At 38.3% G+C, this 19,480-nt stretch overlaps 2 protein-coding genes across 4 annotated transcripts in view; both read right to left on the bottom strand.

Moving 5' to 3' along the window:
* TNFAIP8 (TNF alpha induced protein 8) overlaps positions 1-4,836 on the bottom strand; it is a 65,934-nt gene extending 61,098 nt beyond the window's left edge. Inside the window, exon 1 of the mRNA XM_066988420.1 lies at positions 4,701-4,836. Within this exon, the coding sequence (XP_066844521.1) occupies position 4,701 (1 nt within the window). The 5' untranslated portion in view covers positions 4,702-4,836. The remainder of the gene's footprint in view (positions 1-4,700) is intronic.
* A 2,796-nt stretch (positions 4,837-7,632) lies between these two features.
* The window catches only part of DMXL1 (Dmx like 1), an 89,941-nt gene continuing 78,093 nt past the window's right edge, over positions 7,633-19,480 (bottom strand). For 2 of the 3 annotated variants that reach the window (XM_048055073.2, XM_048055075.2), the window contains 7 exons: positions 15,711-15,771; positions 15,148-15,275; positions 14,892-14,984; positions 14,327-14,418; positions 13,670-13,722; positions 11,760-11,977; positions 7,633-11,334 (listed from right to left, as the gene is read on the bottom strand). In XM_048055073.2, the coding sequence (XP_047911030.2) occupies positions 11,110-11,334; positions 11,760-11,977; positions 13,670-13,722; positions 14,327-14,418; positions 14,892-14,984; positions 15,148-15,275; positions 15,711-15,771 (870 nt within the window). In that variant the 3' untranslated portion in view covers positions 7,633-11,109. Of the gene's footprint in view, positions 11,335-11,759; positions 11,978-13,669; positions 13,723-14,326; positions 14,419-14,891; positions 14,985-15,147; positions 15,276-15,710; positions 15,772-16,047; positions 16,099-19,480 lie in introns of all 3 variants that reach the window. The other variant, XM_048055072.2, reaches the window with a different exon arrangement.

Raw genomic sequence — 19,480 nt, 5'->3', positions numbered from 1 at the left:
CTTCAGATAAATATAATATTCTGCAGTAGTCCCAATATATTTTTGATAGGTCAGTATTACCTACAAAAGTCAAAGTGGTTGCCATAGCTATAAGAGAACTGGGTCCAGTACCAGTTTATTTCAACTTGAAACTACAGGGAAATTAATTTTCATGGAGAACCAGAATGCTTACAGACATTATATTTTCTAATCAATTATTGAAATGTGTTAGCATTTTTTTGATAAATTCCACTTTAACATGTTTTTGAACAAGACTATCTCCTTCTTGCGCACTTTTTTCCCTCATAGGTAAAGTATTTTCGTTCTTGTTAAATACACTAATATTTAACACATCTTCCAAAACAGCCAATTTGATAAAATTGTGTGTGTTATAGCTATGCTGGACAGAATGGAGGGCTTCAAAACCAGTTAGTGGTAGCCACAGGGTTTTTTTTTTTTGGTTTTTTTTTTTTTTTATTTCCTGCACAAATATGTATTCAACTTCAAAGTTCAAGAGACAAAGATCTTCTAAATCATCATGTGCAGGTATGCTTTCTCAGCACAGACCTCATTATCCCACTTCTCAGTACCTTCCAGTTTAATTTATTCTATCCTTTTCCATGTATTGACCACACTGAGGAATAACATGGACTATGGTTATGTGTTTTGCTTCAGTTCAACTATTTATGGTGGACAATCTTGAATATATCTGAGCCCCAGCAACTTCTGTAGACAAAGCATCACATAAGACAAACTACACTGTTCTTAAAAAAATTTGACTAGCATAACGTTAATCTGTAAATATGAAATGAAGATACTATAAGAAACTAAGGCATATATAATTACAAAGTATCAAACACTAGTCACTGTTCTTTAAAAGCTTGCTTTGTTATCCAGTTTCCTGAATTGCTCTCTCAAGATCAGCTCCTTAGAGCAGCCACAGCATTCAAACACACTCCCATAAAGCTGTGCTGTTAAAGCAAAAATAAAGTTACAATGAAGCCTTTCACCGTGGAAAGAAAAAAAAAAAAAAGAAAAAAAGACTGTATTTACTTCAGATAGCTAATTTCGAACAATCGCCACAAAATAATAATTCAGCTACTGACCTCAGTAATAAATATAGAATTCCTATGTCACACAGCATTTCCACTGGTTAATTCTGAATTCTGGGACCTCCAGACACATGCTAAATGGACCAAGTATTCCCCTGTGTATGCAGCCAGAGCCCAGCCCATTGCTCACACAAACCTCCTCCAGATGATTTAACAACTATCACTCACATCCCAACATGCACCCAAGTAGCTACCATTAGAAAACAATGCACCAGCCTGATTTCTGCAGGATAGAGCTGGTGTATTCTTCACCGTGTTATTCCATAAAGAGGAAGAAAACACTGTGTTTTGACAAGTATGCCATATATCTTATATGCCCAAAGTCATTACAGTTCAAGTAAGTCGTAAGAGTGGAAAGTTTTGTTGATCCGATCATAGAAGCTGAATTTCACAACTAAATGTTTTCAAAATTTAAAAATACACTGGAAGAAAAATGTGACCTTAGATTAAACCAATCGCACTTATTACTAAAATTCACCTGTTAGGAAATATGCTTTCATTTAATGAGAAAGCATCAGATAAAATGCAAATTTTAATAAAGATACCTTCTTTACCTTAATCCTTAGCATGTATCTTAACAACTTATCAATGCCACCTAATGGTTTTATCATCTCAGAGGTAGGTAGCACCTCTAAAGTCACCCTAACATCTCTGAAGTCCTTGTAAGGTTTGATCAACATCTGAGACAGTTTTTACCCTCCTTCTTACCCTCCAGGGCTCTAAACAAGTACAGAACTGAAATTAACAAAGAGTCTTATCTTGCATCCTATAAAGGGCATGCATTTTATCTGATATCTCATCTCATACACCTATCTTACTAAATTCAAGGCCACTGTGGAAATCCCACACTTTACCAGAGTGACAGGAAGCGAGAAGTGGTATTTTGGGTTTAAATGATGTTTTGAATGACCCGTTCAGAAAACAGCACCTGAAGCACATGCTTCTAGTTTAAAAGCAGTATTCTGCACTCTTCCCCTTCTTTGAGGCTCATTAGAGATGCTAATGAAACTGGCACATGCTCTGCATATCACATACCTCGATCTCAGGGCACAAAACCCAAACTCCTCAGCAGAGGGTGAGGTCAGTCGATGCTCAAGTTAAAAAAGGCAGATCTGGTTTGAGCAAAGCATTGTGTGAGAAGGAGCAAAAGAACTTCTGGTGAAACTTCTGGCTACTTAGCTTAACTGCCAAAATGCCATCTTAACTTCTTTGTGACCACACGTAACATTTATTCCAGGTCTTGTGATGTGAGGATGCTGGAGGCAAAGGGAAATAAACAAACCATAACTAATTTGAAGCCATAGCCACTTTCTTTGATTGCAAAGCCAGTCTCAAATAAAGATGACCAGACCTTCTGCTACATCATAGCTGAGAAAGGTTGCAAAAAGAGAAAAGAAAATACAAAGGAACACCAACCCTAAAGAAGTCCCTAAGTCATCTGCCATTAACTCTCCAGCTCTAGGAGCACAACATTCTCTACATCGATCTTCCAAACCACAGACAAGAGAATTTGTTGAATTGTGGTACATATCGCGGGAATGTATCCTGAGGCATGTTCAGACCTACCTTACATACAATCTTCCTGTATTTTTCAGTTATGTTTTCTTTTGCTCATCTGACCAACCTGATACACAAAACCTAACTTAAAAAGAATAAGAAATCTGTCATTTTGGGACGATGAAAAGAAAGTAGTTTGCATGGTCTACCTAACAGAGGAAAAATACAAACAAACAAAACAAAGAAACTACACAGGGTGTAAAAACAAAACAAAACAACAAAAAAGGAGGAAAGAAAATACAGTCCAAATGCCTTGTATTGCATCTCTCCGATGTAGGCAGCCATAAACACAATTTAACCAGACAGTACTCCTAAGCAGACAGAAACTACTCCAATGCCATAACAACTGTTGAAAACAAACTTCCAACAATTTAGATTAAGCAGGTAATTTAGGTGAATTATAAGCAATGCTAAAATCACCACAAATATCACTTAGTGACTTTTTTAACCTTTTTAGGTACCTTTTTTGTTTGGTCCGTTCAGGTATAAGAATGACTTTTAAAAAAAATGAAGGGAAATTCTGGGAAAAAAACTATTAAGAGATGAACTTAGAGGGAACAGTAGCAATTTAGAAGAAAATTTATCATACAGATGTAGCTTCTCTCAAACCAGCTACTGTTTACATACCTTACTTTGTTATTCAGTACTTTTGTTGTTTGTATAAAAGCAATCCGTAGGGACAGGCTACCTGCTTTAAAGACTATCAGGCATTCTACCAACCTCTTGAAGGAGCTGTCTTGACAAACTGAAATCAGAAGTTGACCAAGGCTGAGATTCCTCAACCATCTGATTGTTTCCTCAGTCATTTGAAACAGCAGTTATTATTCCTTACCTAATGGCAAGTATTTAAAGAAAACTAAAAATAGGCAAATTAAGCCACAAAGTTCACTGACATCGAGGTTTGGCCAGATTACGCTAGTTACTATTTAACGGAAGTGAGCGGCTTCCTGTCACCGAGGCAAACAGCGAGCAACTTCCATTTCGAGCCTATGCATTTGCGCTCCTCCACAGGTCTGCACCGTAACTTTGATGATTTTCCACATACGCTTGCTTCCCGGTTAAATAAACAAATAAGTGTTATAGAACATTTTATTTCCTTCTTCCTGCTTCCAATCGTGTTCCAAGATCACCAATTTTTCCTTCCCAAAAAAGTTCTTGGACTTCCTTCCACTGCACATCTCTTCCACTCTGGACTTCTTCTCCTACCAGGCCCTGTTTAGAGTCTCAACAAACTTTTATGCGGCTTATTTGACAGAAGCAGAAAATGCTTCTGACCTCTTAGGAAATGGACTTCTGAGAGGAGCAATGAACGTGTAGACACCTTCATCTAGTACCTGAGTAGGTCATTCCATAAAGGAGGCTTTTTTCTTCTCCTCCACATTTTAAAACGAGACAAAGATAAAAAGGCATTCTGTTCATTTAACACTTGGTACGTGCTTACTGAATGTAAAACTCTGATGCCTGGAAACACAAGGTGTTACCTTTCTGTCCCACCAACATGGGAGCGACCTAAGTTGGCAGGATGAGGAATGGAAGGGCCATCAGCCCAACTCTCAACCTGTGGCGACTGAGTTGGGTGGGACGGTGTGTGCAAAGCAAAGCAGTGCAGGGAGCAAGGTGAGTGCAGATGGGAACATCACTCGGGCTGAGTTTGCTTTACCGGGGCACACGCCTGGCCACACGTAACTGAGGACGCACACCTCTGCAGGCAGGCAGACCTCCGGAACGGGAGGTCTGGCTACCCAGCCTCCTAACAGGCAAACCCCATGCTGAAGCGTACTCTGTCTCCTCGATCCGCACAGGACTGGAGCCCCTTTTACCTGCACTTCTGCTGGTGGTACTCCAAAGCCAAACCCACCCCTCCCAAAACCAGCACCTCCACGGCAGCTGCGACGAAGACCTGCCCCGCGGCTCGGCGCGTTTCTGCGCGCCCGGCACAGCCGCCCTGCCCTCCCTCAGCTCCGGGACCCGTCCCAGCCCGGCGCCGGGGCCGGTTCGGGCGGCGGAGGCGAGGCGAGGAGGGGCCGGGGTCCCGGCTCTCGGCACACTTACTCTGGGGGCGCGAGGGTGGCGGCGGCGGCGGCGCCTCCGCGGGGCTGGCGGCGGGGAGCGGCGGGAGCGGCGCGGCCGAGGCGGTGCGGGCGTGGCTGAGGCGGCCCCGGCTCCCCGCGGCGTGGGGCGCGGCAGGAAGGGGGGCGGCCCTGCCTCCGCCCCGCCCGGCTCGGCACGGCTCGGCCCGGAACCGCTGCTGATCCCTGTGGGCAGCCGGGACGGGATGGGAGGGTCAGCCACCACAAGTTAATAAAAAAAGTCACAGCATATGGTGGTTGGTGGGCAGCGGGCACGGCCCCCCCGGGGTAGGTGGTGAGGGGAGAAGAGTGGTCACACACGCCTGGCTTGGTTCGGTGGAAAGCAGGCTCCTGGGGTGCTCCTCTGTGCAGTGCTTCACCAGAGGAACGCCACAGGAGTTACTGCTGTCGAACAGCAACCCCCGGGTGAAGTCATGCCTTTGTTCTGCTGCGCTCCACAGGGAGGTGTTTTTAATTTTGGCAGGAGCTGGCTGCCTACCATTTAATTATTTGAGTGGGAACACACATATCTCTTTTCTAGAAATGAGAAAATTGGAGAGTTAAGAGTTCCTTAAGACCTTCACAGCCTTTCTAATTTAAATTAGACGTGTACTGTGGGAGCTGACTAGGAAAGGTGCCCTCCTAGATCTGTTGCTGGTGAACAGAGAGGGTCTCCATGGGTGGCTGTCTTGGCCATAGCACCCATGAAGTAGCTGAGTTTAAAATCTGTGTTGATAGGAGGAAAACTGCCACCAAAAACTTCAACTCTGGATTCAGTGAGAGCAGACTTCAGGCTGCTCAGGGAACTGCTCAGTAAGGTCCCCTGGGGAACTGCTTTTTGAGTCATCTGAGTCCGTCAGTGCTGGTCAGTTTTTAAGTGCCACCTCCTATGAGCACAGGAACAGGCAATTCCAAAATGCTGGTAGTCAAGCAGGCAGGGCAGAAAGTCCGCCTGACTGAGCAGGGATTTTCTAAAGCTTAGGCAGAAAAAGAGTTTGTCCATTGGAAGTGAGGTCAGGAGACATGGGAGGACTACAGAAATGCTGTTTGCCTTTGTAGGGAAAAAATTAGCATGGCTAAAGCTCAGAGTTGACACTGTCCATTACTGCAGGGGACCATATAAATGGCTTTTTTTTGAGCATATTAACAGCAAAACGAGGACCAGAGAAAATATTACTCTGTTACTTCATGAGGATGGTCACCTCAAAAAGAGGGACACATTCAAAGCAGAAAAGTTTATAACACCCTTCACCTTCAACAGTGATTATGAGCTCTGACGGAGACAAACTCTATGGGGCCTGATGGGGTTCATCCCAGGTTACTCAGAGAGCTGGTCATCATGAGACTCTCTTTGCTGTTTTTGAATGGTCTTGGGACCATTCCCAGTTGACTGGAAGCTGGCAAACATTATTCCTATTTTCAAGAATGGCAAGAAACACGACCCTGGTAATTACAGGCCTGTCTGTCTCACTTCAGTTATGGAGAATATTATTCAGGGAGTTACTGAAAAACACCTGAGAGACAATGTGGTCATTGGTCATAGCCAGTCACAGGTTCATGAAGGGGAAGTCCCGTTTAAAAAAAATTAATTTCCTGTCATGACACGATCACCCACCTAATTGACCAAGGGAAGCCAGTTGATATGACCTTTTGGATTTCAGCAGAGCTTTTGAAATTGTACCTTTCTGGAAAAAATGTCCAGCATACAGCTAGACAAATACATAATCTGATGGGCTTGAACGGTTATAGTAAATGGGGTTACTAAAGGCAGGCAGACAGTCAGTAGTAGGGTTCCCCAGGGCTCCATTTTAGGGCTGGTTCTCTTCAATGTTTTCATAAGTGACTTGGATGCAGGACTTGAATATGTACTAAGCAGGTTTACAAATGATGCTAAACTGGGGGGAACGGTTGACTCCCTTGAGGGTATCGAGGCCTTGCAGAGAGATCTTGGCTAGTTAGAGAGCCTGTCAATCACCAACAATACGAAGTTTAACAAGTACTGGATTCTGCGCCTGTGAAGGGGCAACCCTGGTTATACATACAAACCAGGGGAAAATAGGCTGGAGAGCAGCCCCACGGAAAGGCAGCTAGTGGTTTTGTTTGACAGCAAATTGAACATGAGCCAGCAGTGTGTTCTGGCAGCCAGGAGGGACAACTGCACCTCAAGTAGTGTATGCAGTTTTGGGCATCACAATAGAAGGAGGACATAAAACTATTAGAGTGCAACTAAAGTATGGCAGGAGAGCAACTAAGATGGTGAAGAGCCTGTAGGGTAAGACATAAAAGGAGCGCCTAAAGTCCCTTGGTTTGTCCAGCCCAGAGCAGAGCAGGCTGAGGGGAGGCCTCATGGCGGCCTGCAGCTCCCTCACGAGGGGAGAGGGGGGGCAGGCGCTGAGCTCTGCTCTCTGGGGACAGCGACAGGACCCGAGGGGACGGCATGGAGCTGGGACAGGGGAGGGTCAGGCTGGGTGTTAGGGAAAGGTTCTGCACCCAGAGGGTGGTCGGGCACTGGGACAGGCTCCCCAGGGCAGGGGCCATGGCCCTGAGCCTGACTGAGTTCAAAATGTGTCAGGACAACGCTGTCAGACACATCGTTTGATTTTTGGGTGGTCCTGTGTGAAGGCAGGAGTTGGACTCAGTGATCCTTGTGGATCCCTTCCACAATATATTCTATGATTCTAGTTTTTAAAAAAAAGTGATCATTACCAAGGAGAATGACAGGATGGACCATGCACTGAGAAGTAAGACTTAAAAAGAAGGCAACTGATAGTTAAATAATGTGCTACACTTAAAATATGACATCAGAAAGCTAATGTGCAAACAAAGCTAAGGCATTAAAATAAAATAAAAAAGGCAAGAAGATTAAAAAAGTAGATTTTAGAGCTAGAAATGGGGAAGAATAAAACACCAAGAAACTTGGTAAATCAGTATCTTTATTTTATAGAAAGTATTTGATCAGTGTGCTGAACCTGCCATTAGAGGCTGTTTTGCTACTTTTAGTAAAAATAAACATTTGAAAAATTAACTTGGAGAACACATCCAGGCTCCAAGCTTATTGTCTTTTAATCACGGTTGCTTGTTTTCATACCTATTGCAACTAAGCTAACATTGGGTGCTCTTAGGAGGAAGGGAGCAGTACCTAATGTAGAATATCCCCAAAAGTTTTTTTTCTTGCAAGCGGTAGCGAGGTTCCTAAAACACATCAGAACACATAAGCTCAGCTTGTGCCACATCAGCGTGGTACAAAATCTAAGTCTATTCCACTCGCCATCCTTCTCATGAACATTCTGCAATATCAGCTGTCAGCTGAGAATTATCTGTTTTGCAAGTCACAAAGCAAGTCAGTTTAAGTACCCAGATGGCCAGAGTTTAACTCTCACATTAATGAAGTAATAGTGAGGAACTTGGATCACAAATCTGCTTGAAGTAACCAAATCAATTAACAACACAAGTTTGAAAAACTGATCGCATTATGTATTACTACATGGACAAACACAAGTCACAACTGCTAGTCTATGATATTTAAAAGAGACATTATCAACTCGGTTATTTTGTTATGGGATTATTGGAGATTAAACACTGGGAAGTGTAAATTTTAAGTTCAATTTCTGCATACAGCTACCACATTCATAGAACCCTCGGTAGCCACTAACAACCTTCTGACTTACTTGCATAGCAATAGGAAGAAAGTACTAATTGCTGGAAAGACAAATTGGTGGAAGCTGTTGAAGAAACAGCTAGACGAGTTTCGAGTTCAATTTTTCCCCAATGGCTTGATTTAAAGTTGAGAATGTCCCTTTAAAAAGTTTCAAATAGAACAGAATTTAACTCATCCATTGATTCCATCATTACAATAAAGCTACCAATAAAATGACTTACCACAATTGTTAAACATCAGTTAACATTATACAAGCATACAACTGATTTGTAAAGGAAGTAGCAGCAACATGGAAATCTAGAAGGTTGACTTTCTGCATGATTTATTGGAAATATTATGAAGGTGTGGGCAAATACATAGTGATTTTACATAATTTAGTTTTGAGAATAGCTTATGGTAACTATAAACATTATTGAAGATGCCCGCTCATAGTCATTACTTTTCTGGTATAAGCATAAGTTTTCCAGGATATTCATAGTGCAGCTCAATTCAGAAGAATGACAACATTGTATGTCTTGGCAAATTCCACATAAAATCGTATCGATTAGCTCACAGATGAAAAGACGGCTTTTTTGTGAATGCCAGTACAATAAAACAAGCTTGAAATATTAAAGCTAATGAAATATCTATCTATCTATATATATATTTAAGGACAAAACATCAAGGACATCATTATACAATGTTGCCATAGTTTTGCACATTTTTCCTTTTCTGAATATAACTTTGTTAGTTCAGTGGTTGCATAAAACTAATGCACGTATATAAGCGGCTACAAAGTCAGGGTTTCAGTTGATTCTCTTAAGGAGTGTCCTACTGGTAACTCCATGGTTTTCCTTCTTTAATAGGAACAGAGGTTATTAGAAACTCAGTCACTGAGCAGATATGACATATTGGGCAAGTCTGTTCTGTAAGGTGGTGTCACTTTTCGTCAGTCACTTTTCTGGTCCATCACTGTACTTAAACTGTTTTAGTATCAATTTGATTTCAATCAATAACTAAGTGTTGTGGAAGAACAATTACAGTTGAACCACTGAACAGCTGTACCAGTTCAAAATGCTGTCACAATGTTTCTTCATGGCAAAGTATTCACATTCTTTTTATTGCACAATTTGAAAATTCAGGTTATGTGCATAAAAACCTTCATAGTGTTTGCACTGCAACTTGCGAAACATACATTTAAAATGACCTTAATACAATTTACAAAATCTTTTTAAACAATTTTATATTCTTAAGATAAAAGCATCCTGAGAATGTTACAAAGTTCATTTTACAAGCCCTTCACTTCTACTATGCTTTATTTATCCCCATAGTTCTAATCTGACAAGTTTATCTTACAATTAATATCTTGGTGCTATATTTCACAAAATATCTTTTAGCAAAAAGTACACCATTGGCATTCAAGTAACCCAGCCTCACAACTAATTTACAAATTAAACCTTTGTCAAGCTCTCAAGTTTTGAATCAGGTCAGGAAAAATAAACCAAAATACTTACAGAAAAAGTTTTTAGCTGACTAAAAAAAATGTAAAGGCTTTGTGCATTAATATTTTGGTCAAACATTTAAGTTATGCAGTTTAATATTTTGGCAAAAAAATCCATCTAGCCTTTTCAATATACCTTTCCTTTCATTTTAAACCAGATGTAAACACACAGTACAAAGAGTGACAGTATTGAAGTACTTTGCTGTTAAACTTTTTTTCCTTTTTACTTTTTTAAAGTATTTAGGAAAAGCAGACAAACAAGAACATAAGTGCTAAGAAGGAACTGAGTATCTTTGGGCTAAATAAAGTCTTACTGGAAAAAATGTAAAAATAAATTAGTTTTTTTTTTTCCTCTACAGACATGCAAATAAATATTCTTTGAAGAAATTCTAATGCCATATCCTAGAAGTAGTATCTTCCTGTACTTTTTTGATCAAGACTAAATCTTCATAAATAATCTTGACAATTTTAATAGGAAGATATCCATTAATATTTACATATTTTCGTAAAGGGAGTGTTCAGGCTTAAAAATATATTTATTTTTTAAAAGCTAAGTCTGCCATCCTGATGGCAATGAGTCAAGCTATAGAACAGAAGACAAGTTACACAATGTCCTTCAGTTTCTTATACCCTATATCAGAGGAAAGAGACCAAGTGAGTTAAAGAGGTATACAGCCTGGATTCCAGGAATGGAGACAGACAGCGGCTCATATGAATGTTGCACAGCCAGCTTCCGATACACTAGGAGTATCTAACTAAAATAGGCTTTGCTTCTTTTCCAGATATAGGTATAAATTTATATTAATGGCCAACTACACAAATTAATGAGAGACAGTTATAGTTGCCACAGTGAAAGAGTAAGGTTATTATCTAAGGTTCCTATCTGGATCTGCTGTCAGAAAAAGTCCAGGTGTTGGTTATAAAGGCCATGCCCAGATGGTAAACTCCTGGTGGGAGTGTAACTACCTAAAAGGAGGAGTAATCCACTTCAGCAACATCTTAGGAAAATTATAAATATATAATTCAGAGTCCTGGATAGCTTTTATTTTAGGCAACAATCATAATCTGAAGGACCTTGTTAATCTTTAAGGCATCAGTGCATATGGGATTAAAAGCTCCAGGTAATAAATATGAAAACAAAAGCATCTTTGTGGCACGAGCTATCATTATATATCTGCTTTGTTGGCTAGTTTCAAGAAAAATATTTTCAGAGATGGCTGAAGGGGAATGTTATACACTGTACTGAGAAAAATATTAGATCATAAACTTAACATCATTTTTTAACACTTCATTAAAGGGGCTGAATCTATCAGGCAAGATTCTCATCTTTACTGTTCCATCAGCACCACAGGAGAATATGTGATTTGCTGGTCCTGTCTCAATTTGCATGACTCCTGTCCCAATGTTTCTGAAGAGTGACTGCCGAGCATGCTCATTGATGAAAGTGTGAAGAAGACTAAATGTAGACAGACTCCATACCTGAAAAAGCATCAAAGCATCAATCTCTCATAACAGTAATTACCATGATCTTAAGTCACTAATATCTCACTCGTAATGAGTCACAGAAAAATTGGAGTGAACTACGTTCTGCATTCATCTTTCAGACACTAATTACAAAAGAAAAGATATGTAGCAATCTGCAATTACATGGTTACAGAATATTAATATTCATTCTATATACTGAGAAATATATTAGATGACTAAGGTAAGATTAACTGAGGTACTAAGATTACTGCAAGGTAAGACTAACATTTCATAAGTAAAGTACTATATGTGAAAATGAAGGATTGAGAACAAATGCAGAATATATGATCTCTGATTATTCCACACTTACGCATGGTGCCTTTTTATTAATTTACACATTATCATCTCTACCTCTCTGCTCCCTCCCTCTTATTAAATACCTTTATGTTGCCTTCAGCAGATCCTGTGACAAAATACTCTTCTGTAGGATCAACAGCAATTGCTTTGACTGGAGAATCATGACTTTGGAGTAATTGTTGCTGCTGTTTTTGGCGGAGGTCAATTATACATGTGAAGCCTTTTCTGCCTCCAGAGATTAAGAGCTGATGTTTTGGAGCATATGCTAGAACAGTTGCTCCGCTGTCATGACAGATGAAAGCTGAAAGCCAAAGTAATTTAAATAAATACACTGTACTAATGTTAATTTGTCATGAACCTCTAATAGTTCAACACAGTAACAAGAGTGGCTTTGAAGCCACAATCCAGCTGACCACAGCCAGCCTACTTAATGCAGTACAATATATGTATTTGAAGCTGGGTTTACATCAGACATCCTGAGGTTGTACTATTGCCAACTGAAGCAGTTATAATCTGTGTGGAAGAAAAATCATACCCTTCTTCCTGCCCCTGTGTAATCACAAACTATTAAGCCTTGATCAGAAACAGGTACTTTTCAAGTTCTCTAGCAACTATTATTTCAAGGCATATTTCCTATACAAAACGTCCTCCTGAATTACTTGACCAGATATGACAATAGTTTCCACTGGCTATTTTACTTTAGATTTGCTGGTTTACAGATTTGGATATGTCTACTCTTCCAAATGAGTAGAAGTAAAAGTAAGATTAGTTATCAGAACAAAGCTCAGTATGTTTGAGACCAGATGCTATAAATCCTAATATGTTAATATATTGTACCTGTGATTCAAAGGGTTCTCTAAATCTATGTTTTGAAATTTCATGCACCTCATATATAATGCCTAAGCATTTACCAGACTTCAGTTACAAGGAGTTCACAACTTCACTCTCTCAGACTAATCCTGTGTTTCAGACATGGGAATTTTTTTTTCCACTGCAACAAAATATTAGTAATAGAAACAATGAAACCCAGCTAAATATTCATTACATCTCAAAAAGCATACTTACAGGAGTAATTCTTCCGAAGTATTTTTGTAAAGCTGTATCCACACACACCCAGAAACCATTTAAAACATTCCACAGTATATTTGGCATAATACATAGAATAAAAATGACTGGACAATCTTTGAAAGCAAAGATGCACTGTGTATTTAACAAATATAGTAGTGAGCACATCTTTAGAAGTTATACTCTGAAAATTACTATATGAGATCTTATTTGTATATTTGCTTGTCAAATCTATTCATAAAAATCAATGCAGATTTCCTAGAAAATGTGGCGTATTTATTCATGTACATAACTTCAGAGAACCATTTCATAATCATGGTTTCTGAGTGTAAGATTCTAACTGAGGCAATGAAATATGTTACAGTTCTTAAAAAGCATGTCCACTCAAATTCTTCAAACAGATAATATATCTAGAAGTGTTTAAAGCTATCTTTATAGTACCATTATTTGATCTAATGCTTAGTGTTGAGTGGGGCCTCTCTGACTTATGAGCACAGACACAGCCATAGGAACCTGGAGCTGAAGAATGTGTATGCATATCCATGCAAACACAACTCTGGTAGCTCTGGAAAAAAAAAACGTGGTTTTTACAGCTTTATAGTTATCGTTTTCTAAATATGTTAGTCACTATAAAAAAAAGTTTTATTCAGTCTTAAAAAAACACAACAGATGTCTGGCTTTCAGGGATTGCACTAGTGGTGCAAAGACGGAAGGTATGCAAAGGAAGGTGTTCATGTCCATGAAACCATTTATATATAGTCTTATATCATTTCTCAATAACCTGTTTTTAGATTCCTGCTGATGCAACTACGTGGGGCAGTGAAAGATGTTCTACTAGTAGTATTAAAACTGCTTTCCACAGTAACTTTTCCATAAAGACAGGTATTTTTACTGTGATCAAATATTTTGCTCGTTGTATTTTACTTACCATGCACCAAGCTATTTGTAGGTGAAACCAAAGTATCCCAAAGACAAATATTTCTGTAGAAAAAAAGAATTTTAATTCAATGCCAAATGTGCTTAAATGTTTTGAACAACTGGATGAAGTCTTATGAATCTTAGAAAAACTGTTTCAGGCATAAAGCATGGAAAAAAAAGCTTTAGAAGTTATTAATTTTGAGCAGACCCCAATTTACCTTCCTAGTTACACATACACTGGAAGAACATGCCTGCTACACAATCATTCTACTACCACTTATTGTCATAAAGGATTCATATTGAGATTACAATTTTTTGTAGCTGAATGTTAGCAATTCTTGCTACTACTTCATCCAAACCTAAGAAAAGCGTTAACTGAAGAGCTACACAGAAGTACTTAAGTCTGTAAAAATACTTTAAGACAGGTTCATATGGAACATGAACAGAGGTTTTGTGCCTCCTACGTACCTTCAGTAAGCAAATAGAATTCAGGAGTAAATATTGCTTCTCTCTACCTCTCACAAAGAGGTGAGGAAGTATGCACATTGCTCTTAAACTGCCTAAGGAGAATCACCAAAAAGCTGAAGCAGAACGTGGCGAGGGGGAAGAAAACATGGTACCATTTCATTTTTACACATTATCAGAGCAGCAATTAATAAGTTGTTACCTATTGTCAGAAGACAATCCTGCTGTTGCTATCAAAGATGATGAACTGATGAAAACGAAGTCATTGGCTGTTTTGTTATGACACTGCCAGGTCTGAAAAAAGGCAGTTTAGAAATAATTAATTAAAAAAGAAACAAATATTGTGTAAACATGAAAGCTTAAACTTCCTCAGGAAGGTGGGTTGTTTGAAAACCACTTTAAAGCACACAGGACATAAGGGTACATGTATACCTTCTGATACTGTTAATTTTTCATGGAAGTATACTTTCCATCCAGTCCCCCTTTACTGATTATTTAACAACTGTTGGTTATTGATAATTCTCAAGGAACATTAAAGTTATTTCAGTTATGACATTGCAACTCCTACTCTACAACTTCAGTAGTATGATTAGAATTTGAGTATTTGTCTGTCAAATGAACTACAGAATAGCAACAATGTATTATTAAATCTTGATTAATACGGGTTTATCAGTACAATCCTTGCTCAGTCTTAACACGTCTAAAGAGGCAAGGAAATAAAAGAGTACAACAGAAGTTAATGGAAGCAAGTTTAGTTTTCTGCTTACCAAATATGGTTTTGGTGAGGTTCCAGTAAGTGGGCAGCATTTCCAATTTGTTTGATATAAGCTTATATACCCATCAGCATCAACAATTCCAAACTGAAAAGAGATAAATTGTAAATATGTATGTATATGTTACAGAGAAATTATCTCCCACAATTCAGAGAAGATACTTGAGATTGGAAGAATACGATGCTTCAGCTAATTTACAACTTGTTTGAGGAAAGAGAATAGCATAAATACAGAAGCATCCTCTAGTTACCTTATTTCCTTGGTAATTGAACCTCATTCGAGTTACCCTTGAGTTGCCACCAGACCGAAAACAAGTGATTTGCTGTGCATGACCCCATTCAAACATTCTTACGCTACCATCTTGAGCACCTGTCAGATCTGCAAAAGAAAACATTTAACTGACTTTTCGCAGGCATCCCTGTAGTTGAGCAGGAAGGTTTCTTCCAAAACATTAAGAAACCTCACATCAGCTCACAAAATCCTCAGAACAGTTAAAGCCATAGCATCTGTCACGGTATCCAGCATAATGTAGTATGGGTGACACTGAAATTTAAACCCATGCTATTCAAACCTTATTGAGCTCTACATATTTATTATTCAACAACTATATTTAGATGGTTCTGAAATACGAAGCTATTTACTTGTTGATACTAATGTAGCTTTATCCTTCTATCCTTCATGCAAGTCAAAATAACAAGAAATACAATACTCATTTGATTTAAAAAATCATTGTTTCCAAAGGCTATTCTGTAGTGTATAAACTTTACATAACTTTTATATAATCTGCAGTTATAAAAAACACACTGAACTTACAATATGGTAATGTTGGATGAGAAGCCATTCTTCTGACATTATTAATAGCCTTCTTGAGCATCTGTTTAATACACAAAATAATAGAAAAAATTAAAACCCACCATTGAACAAAAAACTTACTGAACTAGAATAATTATTGATGGCAGATGATTTGTTTCCTATCAAAATTCCTACTGAAAGTAAGTACTATTTTTAGAAATTCAGACAGAAGTCAGTTTCTTCCAGGACTAGCATAGATATTAATACTTTTGTGGCTTTATACATGTTGGAAAATATTAATCTTTGCTTCAGAGACTTATGGATCCAAATATAAACACTCCTCAGACTGCAGTCTTACCTCTTTTCTTGCCAATTCCTTTCTGATTCCATTAAATTTATTGGAATATTCCTGAATATTGTAAGATAAGCAAGAGAGAGGCAGAAGCATGTAAAGAAAGAGGTAAACAAACTTTAACAGATGTAAAAAAAATAGGAGGGAATATATTAGTTCAAGTCTAGTTAATTTATTGTCATTGACTGAAAAGTAACTTATCTGTGGCCATCCAGAATAAGCAACATACCTAGTAACTGGTTAATCAAATGTTATTTAAAAGCATTTACTAATTTTGCAAATACAGATCCAACAGATTTTCAGCAACGCTTTGGTTCCAAAAATTCCAAACTTTTCTGTAAGATACATTACCAAGAATGCTGTTTATCCTTATAGGCTTACTTAATTCCTCACTGTGAAGGTTTCAGGACTGGAGACATCAGACAATTAAGATTAAAACCACATCAAATTAAGTGAAGTCCAATCCACAATACCCCAACTGGAAAGACAATGTGGGGACTTCTCATCAGGGAAATGCATCTGGATTTTCCTTGCACGCCTCTTCCCTTCTTTTCTTTGACTATATGTCAGAGTTTAGTCTTCATTCTTTTATTTCTTGTCAGTTCTCCTCAAAAGCATCAGGCAATTTGGAAGATTTTTTCCTCAGAATTGTTGGATTTATCTTACTCATGCATGTGTTATTTATTTGAACATTCATGAAAGAAAATAGCATAAATTCACATTCAGGCCAGGTGTTAACTTTAAACGATAAAAGTTTGTTGACAGAGACCTCACTTTCAACACAGCAGCTTATCACTTACTCATTGCTACCAAGTCGGCACTGAACTCCTTTCAACAACTGTAATTCTGTACAGTGTTTTGCCACTGTTTTGCCACTGAAACATCAGATAGTCAAGTATTTTAAGTATGCTATTCTCCCCTGACCTCCAAACATGTTAGGGTGTCAACTGAAATAAAGTATAAATAACAAACTATTACTTGTTCCATATTATTACATATGCTCTGAAGAGCTGGAAAGCAATGTTTTCCAATGTTTTCAATTGGCAAATAGCAGGAAGAACACTTTAAAGTGTTGCTAAAATTTCCTGTTTGTGCTTTTTGTTTGTGAGATTTTTTCCTCCTCTGATTAGTGAGATAATTGCAATCCTTCTGATTGCATTTTGGAAGCAGATTTAGACCCTTCAGTTCTCAAAGCTTTATTATTTGTTTAAGGGAAAGCCTGTCAGTCACTGAAATTTATTTCCAAACACTTTCCTGAAGATAAAGCAACATATAAATCAAGGTTTTCAAATACATGGTTTTTCCTTTTTTCCTAGAAGTACTTTAAATCATAAAGAAAAAAGCTCAAAGTCCTGGTAAAATACTGGTGAATAAAAGAACATTTTACATTCTAGAACAAGACATTTTTAGAGGACAATACTCCTCCAACAGTAATGTGTATACCAGCCAGCAAACAATTGCAATACTTTGCTCTCTGAATTCACTGTTTACGTATATATATTACTGAAAAAGAGTTTGAAAGTTATTCATGCTCATTCTTTCTTCACCAAAATTGTGTTGTTTTATAGCTGAAGGATCAGGTGAAAGGTCTGGTGGTGATCTGCACTTACCTTGTATGAATTGAGTAAGAGGAAACAGTGAAGACTAGTAACAAAAAAAAAACCTTAGAGCTAATAAAATGTAGTTAACTCTTGAGTATCATATAAAAGTCCAATAGTTTCCCTTGCTGATGGAAGTGAAGCAAAGACAACATGACTGAAAAGCCAGCAGCAGTAAAGAACAGTATGCTATAGATCTACTAAATGGGCTGCAAATCATGGAAAAGCGAAGATGGGAACAAAGATCAAAAGCAGTATGTGAAGGAACAAAGTACCAAATAGTAGTAACTGAAAATTTTTGTTCAAGTTGGTTTTCCTCCAGATTTGAGTAACACCATTTTCTCTCAAGAATCCTGTATCTTCCTTCATTTACTTTGTCCTTCATTCAGTACCTTTGTAACCCCTCCCTATAGGGCAGGTGTGGTTGGTTCTCTACTCCTCTGCCAGAATCCACCAGAATGCCAACCAAAACTTAGGTCCAAAGTTTAACAGCAAATGCATTCAACACAAGCACAGCCATATATCTTTAGGAAAGCAGTTTTGCAACACATAAAATAGAAAGCCATATAAGAACAGTTTGCATTAACAGAGTATGCAATTACTTCGTTGAGAAATACACACACACATTACTTACACACACATACACACACAGAGAAAGTATATCTGAATGTATCTGAAAGTGAGAGAAGAAAATGGCAAGCTTTCAAAAAACACTTGTGGTAAGACCTGATTGTGATAGCAGAGCTGGAAAAATGGTAACTGGCATCAGCAATTCCTAAATACAATGCAGAGATGTAGATACTGGTACAACAGCCAATTCCACATGTGGATAACATTAGCATTGTTGCAATGCTCATTCTTAATTTACTGCTCCTAATACTCAAACTAAGCTATTTGTATAAATATAAATTTACATATGGTTCTTTCATTCTGCTACACTTATCGACTTGCCCTGAGCTGTTAAATGCCATGAAGTGCAGCCAAGTGACAAGACTTCATGCATTCAATTACCCAGGAAAACTCCACATCTCTGTGCAGACAGGCTGAGAGATAAAGGTGTCTTGTGTGACTGTTTCAGCCCAGTTAAGTGGCTCCAACTAAGCACCTTGTAGCTAACTAATCACCAGACCTGCATTATTAGACAGCATCTGTGCTGCATAGGAACTAAGGTAAGTATGCCAAGAGCCAGAATAGAATTATCATTTGATCAGAATTAAATCTGATCTAGAGTAAATATTTTTACTCCAGACACAGTATCTACTTCTACAAATACAAGCCACCATTGTACCAGTGTCACCTCTATTATCAAAAGGATCAATTTAGTCACGTGGACATAGTCATGATTTACTGGATGTTCTTCACTCTAGGTTTTTTTTTTGTTTGTTTTGTTTTTTTTTTAGAAATGCCAAACAGTGAAATTGATTACATCCTGTAAAAACATGATCCTCAGAATGGAAACATTTAATAATGCTACTAAGCAAAATTATAGGGGAAACTGCATAGCCCTTCAAAGAAAACAAGGCAAGCTGACAACAGCTTTGGAGCTTAAAAAACCCACTATCATCAGTAACACATAGCTCCAACTACACATTATGTCTGTAGCTGGTCCTGTTTCTGAAATATTGCCTTACTCATTCTTCTTATGAAGACAGGAATCTCCATTTTTTCCCCAAATTTAATTTGCTCGGTTCCAGAGTTTAATTCAATTCACTAGAAGCCCCTGTCCTACCAACGAAATCTGTTTTAGGTGTTCATTCACTATCCTTTCTGCAAGGCCCATTAACAATATACAGTGCAATACAAAATCAGTTTGTACTATAGCAGTAACTGGTATTTACTTT

The sequence above is a fragment of the Anser cygnoides genome, chromosome Z (genome assembly GCF_040182565.1).
Source record: "Anser cygnoides isolate HZ-2024a breed goose chromosome Z, Taihu_goose_T2T_genome, whole genome shotgun sequence".
Taxonomy (NCBI): Eukaryota; Metazoa; Chordata; class Aves; order Anseriformes; family Anatidae; genus Anser; species Anser cygnoides.
The sequence above is the reverse complement of the archived record's forward strand: the minus strand, read 5'-3'. Positions and strand labels throughout refer to the sequence as shown.